At 52.2% G+C, this 20,491-nt stretch overlaps 9 protein-coding genes across 9 annotated transcripts; 5 read left to right on the plus strand and 4 right to left on the minus strand.

Annotated features, from left to right (window-relative positions):
* Nucleotides 1-114: 114 nt before the first annotated feature.
* ALTATR162_LOCUS7750 (uncharacterized protein) lies at nt 115-1,516 on the plus strand (the record flags this gene model as incomplete). Its single annotated transcript, XM_043315379.1, has 3 exons — nt 115-342; nt 407-485; nt 564-1,516. The coding sequence occupies 3 exons, from the start codon at nt 115-117 to the stop codon at nt 1,514-1,516; spliced, it is 1,260 nt and encodes a 419-aa protein (XP_043171314.1).
* A 427-nt stretch (nt 1,517-1,943) lies between these two features.
* On the minus strand, nt 1,944-3,301 carry ALTATR162_LOCUS7751 (uncharacterized protein; the record flags this gene model as incomplete). Its single annotated transcript, XM_043315380.1, has 2 exons — nt 1,944-3,041; nt 3,110-3,301. 2 exons carry the CDS (start codon nt 3,299-3,301, stop codon nt 1,944-1,946), a joined length of 1,290 nt encoding a protein of 429 aa, XP_043171315.1.
* Nucleotides 3,302-4,135: 834 nt separating this feature from the next.
* ALTATR162_LOCUS7752 (uncharacterized protein) lies at nt 4,136-5,969 on the minus strand (the record flags this gene model as incomplete). The annotated part of the gene is made up of 2 exons (XM_043315381.1): nt 4,136-5,489; nt 5,536-5,969. 2 exons carry the CDS (start codon nt 5,967-5,969, stop codon nt 4,136-4,138), a joined length of 1,788 nt encoding a protein of 595 aa, XP_043171316.1.
* Nucleotides 5,970-7,227: 1,258 nt separating this feature from the next.
* On the plus strand, nt 7,228-8,706 carry ALTATR162_LOCUS7753 (uncharacterized protein; the record flags this gene model as incomplete). The annotated part of the gene is made up of 2 exons (XM_043315382.1): nt 7,228-7,728; nt 7,777-8,706. The coding sequence occupies 2 exons, from the start codon at nt 7,228-7,230 to the stop codon at nt 8,704-8,706; spliced, it is 1,431 nt and encodes a 476-aa protein (XP_043171317.1).
* A 1,167-nt stretch (nt 8,707-9,873) lies between these two features.
* On the minus strand, nt 9,874-11,438 carry ALTATR162_LOCUS7754 (uncharacterized protein; the record flags this gene model as incomplete). Its single annotated transcript, XM_043315383.1, has 2 exons — nt 9,874-11,266; nt 11,314-11,438. 2 exons carry the CDS (start codon nt 11,436-11,438, stop codon nt 9,874-9,876), a joined length of 1,518 nt encoding a protein of 505 aa, XP_043171318.1.
* A 1,496-nt stretch (nt 11,439-12,934) lies between these two features.
* ALTATR162_LOCUS7755 (uncharacterized protein) lies at nt 12,935-14,008 on the plus strand (the record flags this gene model as incomplete). The annotated part of the gene is made up of 1 exon (XM_043315384.1): nt 12,935-14,008. One exon carries the CDS (start codon nt 12,935-12,937, stop codon nt 14,006-14,008), a length of 1,074 nt encoding a protein of 357 aa, XP_043171319.1.
* Nucleotides 14,009-15,585: 1,577 nt separating this feature from the next.
* Nucleotides 15,586-18,021, plus strand: ALTATR162_LOCUS7756 (uncharacterized protein; the record flags this gene model as incomplete). The annotated part of the gene is made up of 1 exon (XM_043315385.1): nt 15,586-18,021. The coding sequence occupies one exon, from the start codon at nt 15,586-15,588 to the stop codon at nt 18,019-18,021; it is 2,436 nt and encodes an 811-aa protein (XP_043171320.1).
* Nucleotides 18,022-18,198: 177 nt separating this feature from the next.
* ALTATR162_LOCUS7757 (uncharacterized protein) lies at nt 18,199-18,545 on the minus strand (the record flags this gene model as incomplete). Its single annotated transcript, XM_043315386.1, has 2 exons — nt 18,199-18,461; nt 18,509-18,545. 2 exons carry the CDS (start codon nt 18,543-18,545, stop codon nt 18,199-18,201), a joined length of 300 nt encoding a protein of 99 aa, XP_043171321.1.
* A 398-nt stretch (nt 18,546-18,943) lies between these two features.
* ALTATR162_LOCUS7758 (uncharacterized protein) lies at nt 18,944-20,026 on the plus strand (the record flags this gene model as incomplete). The annotated part of the gene is made up of 1 exon (XM_043315387.1): nt 18,944-20,026. The coding sequence occupies one exon, from the start codon at nt 18,944-18,946 to the stop codon at nt 20,024-20,026; it is 1,083 nt and encodes a 360-aa protein (XP_043171322.1).
* Nucleotides 20,027-20,491: the final 465 nt, after the last annotated feature.

Raw genomic sequence — 20,491 nt, forward strand, 5'->3', positions numbered from 1 at the left:
ACTATAAGCACACAACCCGCAGAGACACTACTACATCACTCCTCTTCTCCACGCTTTTAATCCACTGCTTCTTATACTCAAGCATCACCTACAACCTCACTTCTATCAACCACCATGAGCGACACACTCAGCGAGAAGGTGTCCTCCGATGCTAGCAGCGATGCTACCACCCTTTCGCAGCGATTCCAAGATCAGCTCGAGTCTATCTTGAGGAAGCTGAAAAAAGATACAAGCAGCATCACGGCAGAGGAAGCTCGCACTCTATCTGAGAACGTCGCTACACGTGACGACAGAGCGGTCCGCATTATCTCTGCCGTCGAATCCCTAGCTATTGCTAACAAGGTGTGCATTATCAGGGATTCAGTCACGTTCAGACTCCTCATGGTTCCCTGCTGATGGCGCTAAGGACCTGCATGCCGCTGTAGATGGCAGCGCTGAGGAAGCAACCACTGAGGTCTTTCGCGTTGCTCAGAGCATCGTTAGCAGTACGTGTCTAAGCCCACTACACATCCAACCACCTGAACTTCTGCTTGTTATCGAGATATACACTAACAACATCACAGACTTGCAAAAGGCTATAGGCCATACTAACGCCCTACGCCCCGAAGTCGAAGCTGAACTCCAGGAGGAAATCACTAAGATCGAACCCAAGATTGCGCAAGGCACCGTCATCAAGGCTGAGGCCGACCATCTCTATTCTCTCGAGACTCGCGCACATGGTCATACCAAGAAGGGTGGCATCGCCGCTGCAGCTCAGTCTATCACAGCTAGGCGTGAGCGTCAACTGTCACTAAGCAGCGGTTCTGGATCCAATTTGAGTCCCATCAGAGGACGATCTCGTGCCAACAGCAGGAATTTTACATCGCCCCAGCAAAAGTCTCGTCAAGAGAGGTTGAATAAGTTTCACCATGCAGAGATGGCTGTCAGGCCCAAGATCGAGGCAGGCACAACCACCAAGCCAGAGACCAACCATTTACACTCTCTCGAAGTTCGTACTAATGGCGGCACTGAGAAAAGTGGCGCTTCAGTAAGGCGTGTATCGAACGCCAGCAGCGAAAGTCCTCGCGCTAACAGCAAGAGCGCCCATTCTTGCAGTCAACAGTATCTCCTTTACGAGCAGGAGTACCTACGCAACGTTGAGACCGCTATTAAACTTCAGACAGAGAACGACACTGCTCCCCAATTCGATGCCAACACACTCCGCGAGATGCGCGCCCATGATCACACCGAGAACGACGGACTCAGCGCCACTGCGCAACCCTTTATGTGCCATAGGCGACAAGAGCCACTCAGTGACGTGTCCATTTCTTCCACGACGGAGCACCACAGGCAGCAGTCTCAACACGACAAGGATCTCAACAAGGTTGATGAAGAGTTGGAGGAGGACGAGAACGAAACCCAAGTGAAGACTCTCGTGCAAGACGGTTATGGCCAGGTCGACGAGAACGGGAGGTTTCAGCTAGGCAACGGCGAAAATTCTCGATGCTGCAGCGACACCAAGCGAGTGACTTGGTAGGAGTGGCCGCGAATTTCGCGTATGTATTCAAGAGGCTAAGGGAACGAGAGGTAATCAAAATGGACTATAGGGGAATATGGCCAGGAGGTTTGCACACTACAAGCCTGCATACATAGACGAGACGTCCGATGGACAGCCTAATGAACCACATCTTGCTTCTTCATGGTTGAACTCCGACTTTGTGTCTCGAGTGTAGGGAACGGTACTTTCACGTTAGCTTGCATCTCCGATGTATAATGTTCAAAGTCCAGTGTGTCAGGTATTTTCCTCTCGTTATACAGAACTTGAGCAAACATGAAGAAACATCTATGGTATCAATTCCTACGAACCTACTCAAAACAACCCCCTCGCCAACCATCCCAAGCCGCTAAATGCATGACAAGGTGTCTTCGGTCTTCAAATCCAAGCTTATGCACAATCAAGCATCTCACTTGATCTCCGCCTTAGCCATCATATCCGCAAGATCATCGACTTTCTTGTCCTTCTCCTGCGGCACATTACTCTCCTCGGCCTTGGTATCCTCAACAATCTGTCTCGCAGCCTTCTCCTCAACCTCAACACCCTCCTCTTCGTCTTCATCACCATCCCCACGCTTCTCGTCGGCGTCGCTCTCCTCTTCGTCTTCGTCCTCGCTCTCCAGCTCATCCAGCTCATCCAGACCCCAGTACTCCTCGTCGTCCTCATGTTCACCAGACTCTTCTTTCCTTGCATCGAGCACATGTCGGAGTTTTTCGATACTGGGGTCCTCCTCGTCGAACTTGTTACCGTTGATTTCGACACGGCGGAGAGCGGGGAGTGCGGTGGAAGAAGCGGAAGCCAGGCCAGCGAGACCCTTTGCGTTGATGTCGTTGAACTGGAGGCGGAGAACTTCCACCTTTTTGTTCTTGCCCTTGTCGAGCGCGGCGGCGAGCGCGATACCGCCGCGTCCGCTCAGGAGACAGTCACCTACACCTAGTTCGCGGAGCTCGGTCCAGTTTCCAACTACCTTGCTCAGAGCGTTTGCGCCCATGGCTGTGAATGTGTTGTCCTGGAGATCGAGCGTGTCTAGTTTGGACAGGTGTGCGAGACCGTTGGTGATGAGGTGTGAGATACCCTCCTGGCGGATACCATTCTGCGTCATCTTGATAGTCTTGACACCGTTGTTGGCTGCGTAGGCTTTTGCCCATGCTGCCATACTGCCATTCTCAAGACGATTGCGACCGCAGATGACGAGCTCGAGGTCTGGGACTTCTTTGCCTTCTTTTCGCGCGGCTTCCTTCTTCGCAGCGAGTGCGGTGAGCGCATCGGCGACGAGGACACCGGCTGCGGGGCCAAGACCGTTGTTGTTGAGGTAGAGGTATCGGAGGGGTGTGTGTTGCGACAGGAAGTCTACGAGCGGGGCAACGGTGTTGAGGCCGAATGCGTTGTCGGAGAGATCGACGGTGTGGAGATTTGGTAGGGTAAGGAGGGAGGTGAGGAGGTGAGACAGCGCGGGTGGGATCTCAGAGAGGAGACGTGAGGTGAAGATGTCGGCGAGGTTTGCGACCTGGGAATTGTGTCAGTCACCCTCTCTCTTTGGTGTCGCATCGCTGGTGAGCGGGGTTGGAAATATACCTGTAGATTCTTCTTGCTCTCCAAAACTTTAGCAAGCGCCTCGCTGGCTCCGATACCTAGGGTATTGCCTAGGAACTTGATCTCTTCTACATCGTTGTTGCTCTTCAGATCCTGAATGTGTGGCTCAATATCCTCGGCGGTGGTGAGTTTCAGGCCCTTGCCCTCAATCGAAAAGATCTTTGCTCCAGCCATGTCTTTCGCACACCCTTTTCGCAAGTTGTGAAAATAATAACTTCAAGCAAAAGTAGCGAGTTGCAACAGGGGGGCGAAAGGAGTTGTTTATAGTGTGTGACTCGCGGGGCACCAATTGTTTAGTGGGGTTGGTTTAGTTCATTGTTGTCTAGACTGCAGGGCTAGTCTCAGCCTCAGCCTCAGCCTCGTGTGGCGTAGGCCGCGGGAGTCTCGGCAAGGCGATTGGCTGATGGGCTGATGACATACTCGGTGACTTTCTGCGATGGATTGCTAATCACCTTCAATTCACCACAACCACACACCCACAGCCAATATGTCGTCAGGTAAAGTCACAGGTCAATGATGGTGTTCCTGCGACGCAGAATAGCTAATTGATGGGGTTATAGCACCACCGACCGCCGCCAACATGGGCTCAGACCTCAAGGACACCGCTGCGCCAGCGAAAGTCAAGCCGTGCTGTGTAAGAGAATGGCCTTGTATGAATTGTATGTGAGACACGTACTGATTTCGTACACAATCTTTAGGTCTGCACGGATCAGAAGGCGAAACGCGACGAATGCATGCTCTTCTCGACATCGAACGATCCCCAAAAAGAGTGCTTCACCCTCGTAGACGACTACAAGCGATGCATGGCTGGATACGGGTTCAAGATATAGCACAGTGCGGGACGACAATGTATACAACATGTACAACAAACAAGCATATGGGTGGCGTTGGGCATAGACACTCTGTATTCGCTGTACAATATATGGAACTGGGCGGAATCTTCCCTCCAAAATCTACTTGGGTATCTTGAAGAAGTGCTAAAGTACGACAATAGAAAACTGCCAACTTTTACTGCGTCTTGTCTTTTCCTCCCCCCAACAACTCACTCTTGACTACAAGTCGCCACAAGCACCACAGATAGCAAATACCGAAGCCGCCTGTTCCAACAATCGCATTCGCGACAACCCAGAGGTCTGGTTTGTCGGCTGGTGGGGGAAAGAAGGCCTCTGCAACGTGCCACCCAATCATGGCCAGGTAGATGTTGAGATGGAGGATCTTGCTGAATACGTTTAATCCACTTCGGCTACCCCCCTGATAGGCAGAGAAAGAAACTGGAGGGAGGCCAAGAAGATAGGCCCACAAGAGGGATATGACAAAGTACGGAACCCGCAGATCGTCTCTCTTGAGCAGAGGAAACATTGTCCAAACGCCGAGCATGTTCGCAAGACCGACCCACGCGCGAGTGGAGGGTAGCAGGCCATCCTTTCCACTAAGAAGCAATGTCATAGGCAACAGCGGAAGCAAGACATTCTTCTCATGTACTTGGTATGAGCAGAGGAAGAACCCCCAGGAGACTGCTGCAAACGCCAGTGGAAGGAGTTGCTTCTTGGGCTTAACAAAAATGATCAGACACGGTGGCAGGATAGCAGCGGAGGTGGCGAGTAGCGCGAGCCGCTGAAGTAACTCGATTGGATATCGATTGAGCTTGTGGAAAGTGTGGATTGTGCACCAGATATTCGCAACCTTGTCTTCGAACAATCCGCGGGAGAAAGGGAAGATGCGGTGTATTGATTGTCCTAGTTCCAGAACGTAGGGAAAGTACCAGGCGTCCATGTCCCACGGCGTCATGAACCAGCTGAGGTTCAGGAAAGGTGGGTATTCCAGAGGAGTGTGGTCGAAGCCGTTATGGACATTGTAGGCGATGCCCACCAGGAATGGAAGGTACAAAACAGCGAAAGCGGCCACAGTAGTCAGCGCAATTGCAAGGAATCGTACGATGTTGATCCGCGGGAAGAGGCAGATGCCCAGCAGGTATGCGAATACCGCAGGCGCGTAGAACAAGGCCATTTGTTTGAATCCTAGCGCTCCAACAAAGAAGACACATCCCCACAGCGGCCTTCCAGCGATCATGCTCGAGAGTGTTGCCACTGCAAATCCAAGCATCACAGTGTTGTATTGGAAGTGCCCGTGGTCAATCAGTATGGTCCCCGGTTGCATCAAGATAGCTACTAGCGCAATTGACGACTCCCAGATATTGACTCCTTCGAGTCGCGAATATCGACGGAGGAAGATGACCATCGCAGGTACGTAGATGAGGTATTCGGATACGAAGACGGTGGCTCGCATGTATATCTTGAGGGAAGGGTCATCGAGAGCTCGTGATTCGTCGAGAGCGAACCATTTCGAATTGATAGCAGAGCCACTACAACGGTTAGTATTTGTATTCAACGTCCAGTACTTCCACATACATGATACCCAAGATCCAGCTATGATATGCAGTCAAAGGCGGGTAGTCCAGTCCCCACCACTGCAAGTCATAAAAGTACCATTTCGACACCGGCAGATGTTTCGTAATCTCCATCCAATGCCGCTGAGCTTCAAAGTCACCGTGCATTGGCGGTGATTGGTATCCCGAATAACCCCATAAGCTGACAGTCCATCTGAACAGGCCGACTGCCATCAATATGAGGGGTATAGTGATCCATTGCGAGACGGTGCCTTTGGCTGGCCAGAGAAACGCGACGAGAGGAAACGCGGGCTTCCGTGCATTGGTGGACTGGTCGAGATCGAGGGTACCGTGTGCGACCTGGGCGAGGGAACCCTCCTCGATCTTTCGCCGCCGGCGCGGCTTGTGGGCTGCTGGAGATGCCATGTTGGAGCTGAGCTTGGTGAGGGTCTGCATGGGATTCGAGGACTCGTGGCGGGTGGTTCTACGCGTTACCGCATCCGAGCTAGTCGGCACCCTGCATTTGAGCCCCGGGAGAAGAGTTCTACACCCAGATATCTTCGAACGAAGAGAGTCAGCGCCTTTAGTTGAGGCTACTACCTAGGCTTGGTAATCGGTTTCTCTCAATTAAAATGAATGTGTAGTATATATGTCACGTTTGAAAGCGACGGAGACTGCGGTACCGCAAAAATAAAATAGAGGCACTGAAGCTTGAAGAAGCTGCCACAAGCACCATCCCGAGACCCCAGTAGAGAACCTCGGCACACATACTGTCTATGGTTGAATGTGTCCGCTGACTGTTTAGACCATATGGTGCTCTCTGATGAAAAGGTTCGTGGATAGTAGACTTGTCAGTATAGATCCATGATAGATGCACCCACTGCACTTTGCAGATTAGAGGTTTCCGAGTGTTATCACAACAAGACTACCACAACTCTTCCACTCCCAGTAAGAACAGTCATCCTCAAGACTCTGAGTCCTCCAGGGCTCGCCTCAGGGAAATACCGCCGCCGCCGTTGGATGGAGTTCGCAGTGGGGCGACTCTAGCGTACCTTGAGAGAGCGCGTCTCTAGCGCAAAGCTCGAGCCCCGGATCCGCTGAAAAGTTCGATGCTGATCCTTCTGCTACATAAACTGCGCGCTCCCAGCCATTTGCTCCGTACCATCTACCACCAACCTTCTTCACAACTTTTCTCGAACCATTTACAGTTCGAAATCTACACTGAGGGCTTTCGCGATTCTCAAGTGGGCTACTGAGGGCAACATCCAGTACCAGATCAAATTACAAGTCAGTGGGCAACGTTTGGCTTTTCCTTAACACACATTACAGAGGGCACGTCTGTCGCTCGTCAGGGCACGACAAGATCATCCTGAGGGCTTTTTGCTACTATGAGGGTTAATCTCCCGTCTTCTCGGCACTTGTGGGAACACGCTGCCTTGAAGCTCGGTTTTCTGTGGGCTCTTGTAGGCTTTCCGTGGGCTTGAGGGATATCCGCTTCGTGCGGTCTCGAGAGATACCAGTGGGCTATTCGCAATTTGAGACAATCAGACCAAGCAGACTGGCGCATATGGCCGCCTTCGGGTGTCAGCGCCTGAGCCACGGCGTCATTGCCGTCGGCTCCTCTCTTTCCTTTTTTCTTGTCGCAAATCATTGGCGCTTTCGTCGCACGTTACACAATACTAATACATAGTAGATCTAGTTACCTATCATCAAAATGGGCAAGACCAAGGTCGCGGACAAGTCGTCCAAGAAGGAGAAGAAGTCCGAGGTTGCCAGCGTCAAGGCCGGTCGCGTTACCAAGCCTGCGGCTACCCCCAAGTCGAAGAGCAAGGACATTGCCAAGTCAGTTGCTTCCAACATCAAGGACAAGAAGAAGTCGAAGAAGGCTCCCACCCCAGAGCCTGAGTCTGATTCTTCGTCTGAGAGCGAGAGCGAGAGCGAAGAATCCTCTGAGAGCAGCAGCGAGGAGGAGGTCGAGAAGAAGACCCCTGCCAAAGCTGCTCCTAAGGCCGCTGCTAAGGCCGACTCTGATTCTGACTCGTCCGACAGCAGCGATGAGGACAGCGACAGTGACAGCAGCGAGGAGGAGAAGCCTGCCCCCAAGGCCAAGGCAAACGGTGTAAAGAAGGCCGCGGCCAAGGCTGAGTCCAGCGACTCTGACAGCGACTCCGACAGCAGCGAGTCTGAGGCCGAGAAGCCCGCCGCTAAGGCTGAGGTCAGTTTTGCCATGTTGCAATCACACGACGTAGACTAACTTTGACAGGCCACCACTACCTCCGACTCTGACGACTCCGATGCCGACTCCGATGACTCTTCTGCTTCCGAGAGCGACGAGGCTCCCTCCAAGAAGCGCAAGGCTGAGGAGGCCGCTGCCCCCGCTGTCAAGAAGACCAAGACTGAGGAGCCCGCCGCTGAGGAGGGTATCAAGAACCTCTTCGTTGGTAACATGAGCTGGAACATCGATGAGGACTGGCTCCGCCGCGAGTTCGAGGGCTTCGGTGAGATTGTTGGCTGCCGTGTCATCACTGACCGTGAGACTGGCCGTGCTAAGGGATTCGGTTACGTCGAGTTCGCCAACGCTGCCGATGCCGCCAAGGCCCAGAAGGAGATGCACGAGTACGAGCTTGACGGTCGTCAGCTCAACGTCGACTTCAGCACTCCCCGTGCTAAGCCCGATGCCAACGGTGCCCGTGCCAACAAGTACGGTGACAAGCGCAGCCCTCCCAGCAACACTCTCTTCCTCGGCAACGTCTCATTCGAGTGCTCCAACGAGAGCATCCAGGAGGTCTTCCAAGAGTACGGTAACATCACCCGTGTCTCTCTTCCCACCGACCGCGACACCGGTTCCCTCAAGGGTTTCGGATACGTCGACTTCAGCTCCCAGGATGAGGCTACCGCCGCTCTTGAGGCTTTGAACGGCCAGGACATCGGCGGCCGTGCCATCCGTATCGACTACGCTCAACCTCGTGAGGACAATGGTGGCGGCGGTGGCTTCGGCGGTGGTCGCGGTGGCGGTCGTGGTGGACGTGGCGGCGGCCGCGGTGGCTTCGGCGACCGTGGTGGTCGTGGAGGAGGCCGTGGCTTCGGTGGTGGTCGTGGCGGTGGCCGTGGTGGTGCCCGTGGTGGCCGCGGTGGTTCATTCAACCGTGGTGGCTTCGGTGACTTCCAGGGACAGAAGAAGTCCTTCGACTAAGCGTCTTCTATGACATCGCCTTGCACATTCCTTTCGTGTATCTGCTTTGATCATCTTCGAAGAGTAAGTAATGGTGCTGCCGTACGATATGATGTGGAATGATCATCGAATCTGGGTTTCGGACCTCTGGGTATGGCGTTCATGGGTAAAAGTTGTTTGATTAGAGATACTCAACCACTCGGTCTGATTTAGGCTGGTCGTAGAAACTTAGTCGTCGATAGTGTACAACGATTGCATTTACAAACAAGCTCTTCTTTTTACTATGTGATGTCGTGACATGTGTTCTCTAGACCTGCCAATGCTCTTAACAGTGTCGTGTGGTAGTAAAGCCATGAGCGGATTTACTTCTCTCGTCCTGCCACCCGGGAGCTTATACCGCTTTGGCGACCTTGTGCTTGTCCACTTCATATGTGATCTGACATTGATTTGCAGAATTGCGACGCCCTTCGCGGTGTACATGAGCTTTCCGTCCTAGCCGCTAGGGGGTTTGGAGTATTTACATCTGTTGCAGTAGACATAGTGCTACGGTCGCCCTCTAAGTTGTCTGGTTAGTGTTTTCCCTCTGGTTCGTTGGCTGTACTTGGCGGAGTGCTTTGCGACGGAATAACGTGTATTCCAGACTGTTTTTTCTTATGCCTGTTCGCGGTAGCATTTTCGCATTCCGTTGTTTACTGCAAGAGGAAGTGTACGTATACTTACGTTGTGTAGCGGGCTACCGAGATGCGCGCTGTCTGACATTACGCCTAGAGACGATTCGGCCAGGCGACTTGCCGACTGCGTAAGGTAGCCAGAGAACTGTGATTTGCGGCGGCTTCAGGTGCTCTTACTATGGTCTGGCTGGGTCTCCCCTACCTTAATCAAGTGGCCAAGGTTTTCTTCCATCCTGGCGCGTGTTCCTACCCAAGGAAGGCTCACTGCCTATATAGATCAAGTCACATTGAAATAGCACTTGTTAGAATTATGTCAAGGTAAATGGATGACTGACCAATGAGCCAGGATACGATGTTTCGCTATATACTCATACAACCCAAGAATAAGAGCATGGAACTCAACACTAAGGAGATAGATGACAACACAAAGGAAAAAACAACAATAACAAAAAAAAATAACAACGACGCGCTACAGATACATCAGGACATGCAACGGATGACGATACACTGTGATCGATCAAACCTCCTCAACATCCTCGAGACTAAACTGCTTCTCAGCATCAGCATCAAAGCACGTCTCCCAGCACAGAACCTCGCTGGGGAAATCCTTCTCGACACTGGGTCTTTCGCGGACGAACCAAGCTAGTCCCGCACCGACGATACCGAAGAGTGCGAGGCAGGTCCAGAGAGCAAAGTTTGTTGTTTGCACGCTGAGGTCGTCGCTGAAGTAATAACTGGTGCCACTGACTGCGACGGCAAAGGCCTTGAAGAGACTGGCGACTTGCATCATACCGACGACGGTGCCTGCGGAGAAAGCATCTGGGGTTGTGTTGAGGACGAGGAGGGCAACGAGGACGTTTGCACCGCCAGTGAGGAGGTGTTGGGAGAAGATGGATAGGGTAGAAATGACGGGCTCGAGACCGGAGCAGGTTACAACGATGGCGAGGATGGGTGTTAGGACGTAGGTTGCAGGGAGGAGGGCGGAGACGGAGCGGTAGAGTTTGACAAGACCGTATTTCGAGGTGGCGTAGGGGATGGCGTAGAAGAGGACCATGCCGGCCATTCCGCGCACGCCGAGGACAACGATGGACAGCCAGTCGCACGAGATGCCCATGCCGCCTTGGTCTGTGCTGCTGTGCCCGAGGTGGGGGAGTACGACGTCAAAGGTTGATGCGTGGAGTGAGAGTAGACAGAAGGAGGAAAGGAGGACCATGAGAGAAGGGGCTTGGAGGAACTGGGAGATGGTGATGGGCTCTGGGCGAGCAAAGTCGACAAGGGTGATGTTTGTGTCTTCTGAGTCGCGGCGGAGAAACGCTGCTTTCTCGCAGTCCATGTCGACGGAATCTGCGGAGCGGTCGTTGTGGTGGGGAAGCGTTTCCTTGAGGCAGATGCTCGCTGTGAGTGCAATGGCAAACAACACGGCTCCGCAGGCTAACTCAGAGCCCAGGGTTGGGAAGTCTTGCCAGACCATGTTGTATGCCTGTAGGCTTTCCGATACCATGAGTTGCATGATAGGGCCCATGGAACCGCCGAGAGAGATGGTAGGTAACCGGGCGACGTTCTTTGCTCTCTCCTCTGCCGATGTGCTCAGGTCTCCAATCATGGTCAGGGTCGTGCAGACGACTGCCGAGCTGACCATGCCAGCGATGAAGCGGAAGATTGTGCAGCTGACGAGACTGGTTGCGAAGCCCATGCTCAGGCAGCATGCGAACATACTCCAGAGCCCAATGAGCGTGACGCGCCGTCTTCCCATGCGATCGGCGAGGTATCCCCAGAACAGACCCGTTGTTCCGCCAAATGCGTATGCGCAGTCGAGTATACTTCGGAGGTAGGATGAGGAGAGGGTGCCGCAGTAGTCGGAGGAGGAAAGGAGCATTTGGAGTTGTGGCTGGAGACTTGATGCCATGATGCTGCCATCTATTAGCATGAGTCGGAACGAATGGATAGCAGAACTTACGCCTCAGCAAGGAAGATGAGGTACACCAGCATCAACTGTGACCGTCGCGACTTATCCGCACCATCAGGCGCGCTGTGCATCTCCATCTCTTCCTCTCCATCTCGCTCCTCCTCTTCCTCAACCATGGCCACCTTATCATACTTGCCCAAATCCTTAACCGGTATTAAAGACCTCGTCCTTCTGTGAAAACCCAACATCTTGCGAAAAATCAAACGATGAACCTGGAAAACTCGGCTGAGAAAACACTTCAAGTATGCGATAACGCGTTTATCGCAGGAGAGAGCGTGTGCAGGCACGAACCAGCGTAACCTATAGAGAGACTGTAACGGCCACGACAGGACCTAAAGATTAGATAGAGAGAGTGACAAGAAGAACTGATCAAGGGAGCGACGAAAGACTCGCCTCGAAAGAAAGAGGGTTGACAGTCAGAACGACGACGACGGCGGCAACAGCATCGCGAGGGGTTTGAGCTTGACGGGGCTCTTGAAACAGAACTATACTGTCTGGCGCCCTATTGGACACAGTTGGTTCCAAAGTCAAAGCGCTAGTACTATTGGAGCCAAGCCGCTTAACGCGGAGCCATGTGACATCACATTAGTTTGCTGCTCCTGATCCACTGCGTGCGGAAACCTGCAGCGTGCCTATACATAGGTCCGATCTTTGTGGTCTTTGCTTACAACGTTCATTTTGACTGCCACGAAGATTCTTTGTCCGAAGCAACGTGATGCGCACAATTTTGGTCGCCGTTTCATGAACCGCGTTCCGCGAGCAAAAAAAATAATAATAATAATCTGTATTTGATTGACTGCGGGAATAACTGGAATAGTTACTTCGTTCAAGGGATTGTCAGGTCGAGAACGGGGGAGATAATTGTGAATCTAGTGAGTTGAGCGAAAAGGTTACCGTGTGCTGATCAGTTTTCCAGGGAACAGCGAGGCTTCGCTCTTTTCGGTACGGGTACTCACAAAGCGAGCAGCATATTCGCTGTCCTGTTAGGCGCGTGTTAGCGGTTCTATGGTCCCTGATATCACGCCCCGCGTTGTTACTTATTCCAAATGGTTCGCCTATTGGCTGAAAGGAGTGAGATGGACAATACTCCAGCTATGTGGCGTTCCAGCAGAAGACACAAAAGCTATGACAAGTATATCGCATACTAAAGCGTGAATTTTACAACTATTGTAGAACATTCATTTGGCAACGATTGGACCTAAAGGCGACATCCTCGTCTTGATTAGCTGTGTAGCGTCGAGATTCGTGATGTAGCCATCACACTCCGCCATGTTATCCAGGTAAAGGTCGCCAGGGTCCTAAAATCCACTCTAAACACTGACATCGTAACCAAAACAACTGTCAGTTGTTACTCAATCAGGCTCAGCCCTCAATATTTTCGTTCACTTCGCACATGTGGTGTTTCGGACATATGTCAGCCATTGAGTTTGATAATGAAAAATATGGATTGGACACTTGTAGACGATGCTGGCGTCCGATATAGACACCATTCCAGGACCACAATACCTGAGCCATGGTAATCATATATTGCAAAAAGTTCAGAGTATATGTTCGGCAAATTCTTCATTTTCACTACTGAACAGTAATATGATTCATACACGTCCAACAAGCCATGGTAAATCGACTACGCCTTGCCCAGCCCTACATCCTTTGCTCCTATGACCGGGAGTTTGCCGGGCCAACAACGCTGAAGGAATGTCCTACACCAAGAGGATCTCCATCAAACCAGAAATGTTTGACGGAACATTCTACATTGAGCGCATCTCCGTTACGCCAAGTAGACTCGGCAGAATACCCTACACCAAGAGAATCGCCATCAAGCCAAAATCAACCGGTAGAACACACTCCACTGAGAGAAACACCTACTCGAGCCTTCTCCTCCTACGGCTCGTACTTTGTCAAGCCAGAAAAGCAGGTACGATATCCTTCACCAAGACAATATGTCGAAGTCCGATCCATAATCGAGCCGTACTGGCACGTCTTTAACTTCGTACTGGAGTACGAGCCAAGATCTTGCGTTCACCACTATGTCACACCTCCAACTGCACCGGGCGAGCCTTTTATCATCACCGAAATTGAGATTCGATCGCCACATGGAGAGTATACACAAGCATATGGTCCTTCTGTCCACGCCCCCTGGATCTCTACAGCCCAGCAAACGGCGAGTAACAAGTTCAACCACTGCGACTTCAGCATCCACCTCTTCCTGTGCTATCTCGAGCCGCTTTTGAGCCGCGTCGGCGCAACGGTAATTTGGCTGGCAGTGCAAGCGAAACCACACTGGGTGATACACTGGGAGGGTGAGCGACCATATCCGCTAGTGCGCCACAGTGTCTTCAGCATTACCACTCGATCTGGCGATGAATATATCGCAGACTTTACTATAGAGCAATTCGGCTTTGCAAGTGAGTACTGGCTGATGCGCAAGAGAGACTATGAAGAGCGGTTTACTACGGGCAACACGAGGCGACAGCCGAGTGCTCGAGAAGTCGAGGAAGCGCGGCGAGGCGATATCAACGACTGGGATGAGAAGGCGTGGGTAGTGAGAGAAGCTTGTCACAGAATGCATGGTTATAGATGGAAATCCAGCGACAGAATCATGATGATACAGTGGTTGGAGGTATTGGTCAAGGACGCTTGTTGGTATATGTGGCATGATCAAGAGGCCTACCAATGGTTCCAATAATGTAGAATTGGCATGGTAGTGAATCAATTGCACTTTCGAAGCACGAAGAAATGGTCTAGGATAGAAAAGGTTGGTTACTCCATGCTGGTGTATGTGGATGACGACTCATCATTGCGTGCTTTTTGCAAAAGAAATCAGAAGCACTAGAGTTCGAGATGAGGGGAGCAGCTTGCAAAGAAACAGACAGTTCGAATGCAGATTAGTACGGCGTGACTGTAAAGATCGGCGTGCGCATCTACGCTCCCGTGTCCAGCTTTTGTCCGCAGCGAGGCGTGAGAGAGGGTGGAATTCAACATCTGGGGGTGGCAAACCTACGTAGAGAGTGAGACAACCAACACGACTACACTTAGTCCCGGAGTGCCCCGCCGTGCGTCTTATAACTGTGACGCCTTCAATATCAATATGCTCCCAGCCCTGCATGCGCAGCCCTATCATCACATGCATGTTGACGACGTGTTTCTGGCCCCCACGATTCCGGTGAGAGGCGTCGTGTGCTACTCGCCCAATAAACCGATGTTGCATACGTATGCGCCGACACCCAGAACATCAGGACACGGCGGTTTGCGCATCGACGGAATAGCGGGTAGGACGGCGTGCGCATCTGTGCAATTCCAGGGAGCGGGGACTGCGGCTTTATCAGTAGCGACGTTTTAGTTATCTTAGTTGTTGGTCCACCAGAAGTGGTGAGGATGGCGAAATGGCTTCATCCATGCACAGCCCTGTTGCCCTTCGCAAGCCTCCACTTATAGGGCGCCTGACGCCATTAACCAGTGATAAGCATGCACTAACAGCCGTTCCTGCGCTTCTTAGGGTTGACCGGTTTCTTGCAAGGGTCCTGTCACCGCTGGATGGAGGGGAATTGTCGCTCTTTTCTGGTGATTCCGCGTCTTTTACCACGGTCGGATTGCGGTGAAGGACACAATGAGCATCGCACTCGATTCCTGCGCTAACGCGCGCGCCAAAGTCGCGGTAGAGATACTCAGGTGATGGATTGTGCAAAAGGACGAATAATGATATGCAGTTCGTATTTAGGATCCGAGCAGGGGCAGACTGCGCGGAACGTCAAATGTCCGTGCACTGCTGCCTGGAGTGCACTCCACTCACTGGAGGAAGCGACGACAACCCGTTCCTTCCCTCTTGAACCACCTATCCCCCCCAGCCCGCGCTCCTCAGTATCTCTTCTTGTTCCAAATCCCAATCCTCAGGCCTCCCTCCTCGTCGTCTTTTTTGCACCGTAGACCCGCCGCCCTTGTGCATCTTTTGCCGCTCGCCGCCCGTCTTACTCCACGTGCTGCGCCTTCCTATATACCAGCACATCTCCTCTGACTCTCGACAAGAGGACCCAGCGCCCTTTACTCTCTCGCTGCATCAGTCTCATCACTCGAGCCTATCACCTGTTGGCTTCCGCGGCCGCAAAGGTTCCACCGTTCCCGGTCAATGAAAACGTGATCTGGGCTTCGATAACCACTCACACTTGGTCCTTTTGGTTCGCCGGGCTTGGGGAACTGTGCAGTCCGTGACTCACCTGAGGCCGCCTTTCCCACTTCAACCGGTACTACGACCAGTCATACTTCAACATGTCTGCACCCCACGACCAGAACCGTCATCCCCGCCGCCGTCCTCTTAAGGGTTCCGCATCCCCCCTCAGCACCCATGGCATGCAGCTCCGGAAGAGCGGTACATTCTCGTCGCCAACCCACATATCGACCGACATCTGTGAGGTCGACCGATACTTCATGCCCCGCCGCTCACCGACCAGCACTGAGAGACTAGAGGAGCTAGTCAACGACTCCATCCAAGACCCTAGCGTACGTCGCGTCACCAACCTGCTCAAGGACTTCGAGGCGAGGGTCGCTGGCCATAAGAGCGCTGCTGCCGGCTCTGACCTTCTCAACGACCCGGAGGTCCTTCCTGTTCCGAGCTTTGTCCTCGATAGCACCTCATTGGACCACACCCCGATGGACATAGACTCCAAGCCTACTGCAGTTCAACGCAGCCCCCACGACCACGCTTCTGACAGCGGTCTGGGTTCCAGCGTCAGTGGATCGAAATACGGTAAGGAGTCACTGCAGCTACCCGTCTTGGACGAGAACGCCCCGCATTCTAACATATATAAAGACGACATTCGCACCCAGCGCTTGAGCGTCCGTGAATCTATCAGCACTTCCATCAGCTCAACGCACTCGGCTGTCACCAGGTCCTTCTCTGCACTCAGTGCCCCAGAAGAGGATCACGTGCTCGGCGAGTACACGTGCAAGCAGATCCACGACTTCATCGTCAAGCCCATTCTTGCCGAGGAGTCCCTCAAAGACTTTCACTCCCTCGTCAAGGACGTTCCCCGACGCATAGGTGAGAAGAACATCCGAAATCTTCGTGACCTCGAGAAGACCCTCATCTTCCTCGCACCGGTAAGTGGAACCACCCGTTGTCTTTCTCAAAGTGCAGTAGCTTATTGCATTTTTCGTGGTTTAAAGGAGCTGTCGGCTACCCCGGATTCGTACTCCCGCTTCTGCGAACGATCAATCCAACTCTTGGCTACGACCGTCCAGTACATCTCCGAACAAGACCAGCGACTACCAACCGACCGCCCTTATACTGACGGCTACTTCCTCGATTTGATGGAACAGATTAGACGATACGCTTCAATTATGGCTGCTACAAGAGAAAAAGAATCCAAGGGTGAAGACCTCGACGAGATGGATTACTCACGGTATGACCGCGCCGCCGACTTTCTATTCGCCCGCACTAATCAAATGATCCACAGCGATGAGAAGATCACGCTTCGTGGTGGCATCAGCCACAACGGCCGTCCTGTCGAGCTGGTTAGGGAGAAGAATGGCAAAGTCGTGCCCATTTCAGAGGATGCCTCAAAAGCCTTCAGGATCAAGCGTCGCCTTTCGGACGCTTCCGTGGACAGCATGGACGATGACGAAGTAACCCGTTCAATGGCGCGCCGACGCAAGTCCGAGAAGCCCGGAGACGTGATGCACACTTGCCGCGACTGCAAGAAGGAGTTTAAGCGACCCTGCGATCTGACCAAGCACGAGAAGACCCACTCTCGCCCGTGGAAGTGCTCTGAGAAGAACTGCAAGTACTTTGACCTCGGCTGGCCGACTGAGAAGGAACGTGACAGGCATATGAACGACAAGCACTCTGCTGCCCCTGCCCAGTACAAGTGTCTCTACCCTCCATGCTCGTACGCCTCAAAGCGCGAGTCCAACTGCAAGCAGCACATGGAGAAGGCTCATGGCTGGGAGTATGTTCGCTCCAAGAGCAACGGTCGCAAGAAGGGTCCTACTGGCAACGAAAACAGCCCCACCACTCCTCTTACTCCCTTCATTAGTACACCCATGTCGGCGACTATGACTACGCCCATCACACCTTTCGTTCCTTCGCCTCAAGTGCCCATGATCGATAACTTTGATTTCTACGGCGTTAATACTCCAGCTATGAGTCACCACGGCTTCCAAGACGATTTCCGTCGTGACTCGATCACGACTGATGGTTCTCACTTTACCTACTCATCTGGACATTCGCCCACTGAGCCCACATCCTTTGAGGATGCTGTAACCCCAGAAGACGCCCATATCAACCACAACGACGTCTACAACGCCTGTAATTTGAACGCAAACTTCAACACAGGCTTCCAGCAGCCAACTCCAATGAGCACGGCGTTCGACTACGCGCCGCTGCCATTCACGGCGAACAGCACCATGAACGGTTTGCCGCACCTATCACCAATGGCTCAGCCTGACGTCACTCTCTTCTCACCACACATGGATGAGGGTTTCGGTGGTGACATGGACATGGACATGACCATGCAAGGCTTCGGTCGCCCCACCGAGGACTTCACGTTGTTTGACCCAGCGCCACCCAGCCAGATGGCGTTCAACAACACGTCCAACTTCTTCCCCGACTTCAACCAGCTTGGAGGGCAATTCGACAACTTGTACGCCGAGCCCACCACTACATTGGATGACTTGACCTTTATGGGTTATGGGAACCAGCAGTAATTCTCACACTGCATTGTATACGATTAGCGGGCACTTTGTATAGCCGTCTTTCACATCTTTGTACCTATACAGAAGCAGAGTAATTTTCTATTGAGCGGGAGTCTGGACATGGTTTTTCCGAATAGCGATTATGACTCTTACGATAAGAGGAGGACGAGAGGACACATAGGCACGCATTTACGGCCTTTCTTTACTCTGCCACACAGGTTGTGGAATAGCGCCTCGAACTGAACAGAACCAGAAACTCCACAAAAAAACAAAGGAACTTTGTTTAAGCGGGGTTTCCTTCTTTTTCCATCTAGCGACTGATTTCGATCTCCCCCCTTCTCCTTCTTTGCGGCCCTTTTGTGGAGTCTTAAGGCTGTGGTAGAGATCATCAGATAGTGTAGGATAGATAGATATAAGAAATTTGGTGGAAAGGAAGCTCCTATTTTCGTATGCTGGTGATATCAGAAGTGCAATATCAAGTCTACCCAACTTTCCTCACCATCTCTGTAAACATCGATCTCGTCACTGATAGTCATGCCACCGTACACGGTAAGCAGGTTGTGCAGTGATCGTGCGCATTCTAGCTGAACGACTTCTTAGTGCGTAATCAACCAATGTCCGCTTGAATGTTTACCCCTTGCAGAGATCATTCAAACAACATGTGGAAAATTTACAATCCAGCGATGGATGATCTTTATACCGGACTAGATCGATATCTTGTGGAACATGCTAGAGACTGTATCGTACGTTGAAGCTGACGACGCGCCGAGGTCATGTGAAAGGGGAAGATCACAGCGTGCAGTGACGATTAGCTTTAAGATGTATCATATAAAATAGATGATGTCAAACCTTCTATTTCATTACATCCATTCTTCCCTTTCTCAAAGACATAGTCAACAACTCTCAGCTGTTTGCGAAAGACAGATCTCTGGACATGATCTCCCGTTGTGTCGTTGCAGCCCTCAGCGCTGCGTGCCTCGCTGGCGCATTCGCCCCCGGCCTCGAAGTGGTCTACGATCTTGATCTGGCAACTCAAGGTATCGCGTTCTCCGCCGATGGACGCAAGTTCTTGATGCAGAGATACTCTCTTACCGATCCCCCACGTGCAGTTGAGCTTCTGGACGACAACTCTACGATTCTCTACCCCAACGCCGAGTGGAATTCCTACAATTCAAGCGACAGTACTTCAGATCCAGCGAAGACTTTTGTCAGTCTCGATGGCGCCCGCATTGGGCCTGATGGACGCTACTGGCTGGTGGATGGAGGATCCCAGGGCCTTAACCGCTCCACCAAGCTCATTGGCATCAACCTTTCCAACGACACGGTTGACAAGCTTTACTACCTCGACGATATAAAAGCTTCCAACAGCGGTATCGACGACGTGCGATTTGGACCATCCGGTGATGTCGCATACCTGAGTGATACGGCTGGAGCACTACTTGTCCTCAACATGACGACTGGAGAAGGAGTTCGGGTATTGGCCGACGACCCAACCGCCGTGGCATGGTTTCCAATGATGTACAACCATACTCTTGTTCCGGGCTACGGTGCTGCAGGAAGCACACTCGCGGTTGGTCTCGATCAGATGGAAGTCTCGCCAGATGGCGAGTGGTTCTACTACCAGCCTTGCAATGGCGGCTTGTTCAAGATCAAGACAGCCTTGGTTGACGCAACTTTGACAAACTCCACCCTAGCTGCTAGCCTGGGCGACTACGCTGAGGCGGTAGCACTGACTCCCAGCACAGGCGGTACTACAATCGATGGCGATGGCAACATTTACTTCAGTGACACCACGTTGCTTGCCATCTGGAAAGTAACTCCTGAGGGCTATGCCTCTATCTTGGTTCAGGATGACGCTCTGGTTTGGACGGATCAGATGTGGGTTACTGCCGACAAGAAGCTTTGGCTTCCCGCTTCGCAGATGCGACCAGGAGGAAACGGACTCATGGCTTCAAAGCCCAACTACATCTTCACCTTCCCTATCGATGCAGGACCATCCCCAATCGACCATGCCTGAAAGGCACTAGGTCTACCCGCAGAGGACATGTCGAGTCCTAGTGGAACTCCAATATTTTTAGTGAGGCTTTTACGTTGGAATTTGGGTTAGGTGACCAGGAAATGTACATAGGAACACATACCCATCACTCAATCCTCATGCTCTGACCCGACCCACCAGAGTACATCCCACCATATACCAAGTAATTATGTCGACGAGAGACTAGCGGTAATTGAGTGGACGGGAAAGGTGCTAGACGCGAGACAAACAGGTGTTTGCTCTTACCCAGCTCTTGCCATGTAAGAGAGAAAGGGAATACTGAGCGTCAGGCAATCGACTAGCACATGATGACCTTCTATAGCACTGACGATTGCAACCAACGTCTCATTACGAGAGAGCGAATCAAATGTTCGACCTTTGAAAGAGAGACAGGATAGCCTGCATGCTTGGATATAAAAAGTCAGTTTGGCCTAGACTAGAAGCAAC

The sequence above is a fragment of the Alternaria atra genome (genome assembly GCF_907166805.1).
Source record: "Alternaria atra isolate CS162 genome assembly, contig: 28, whole genome shotgun sequence".
NCBI classification, from domain to species: Eukaryota; Fungi; Ascomycota; class Dothideomycetes; order Pleosporales; family Pleosporaceae; genus Alternaria; species Alternaria atra.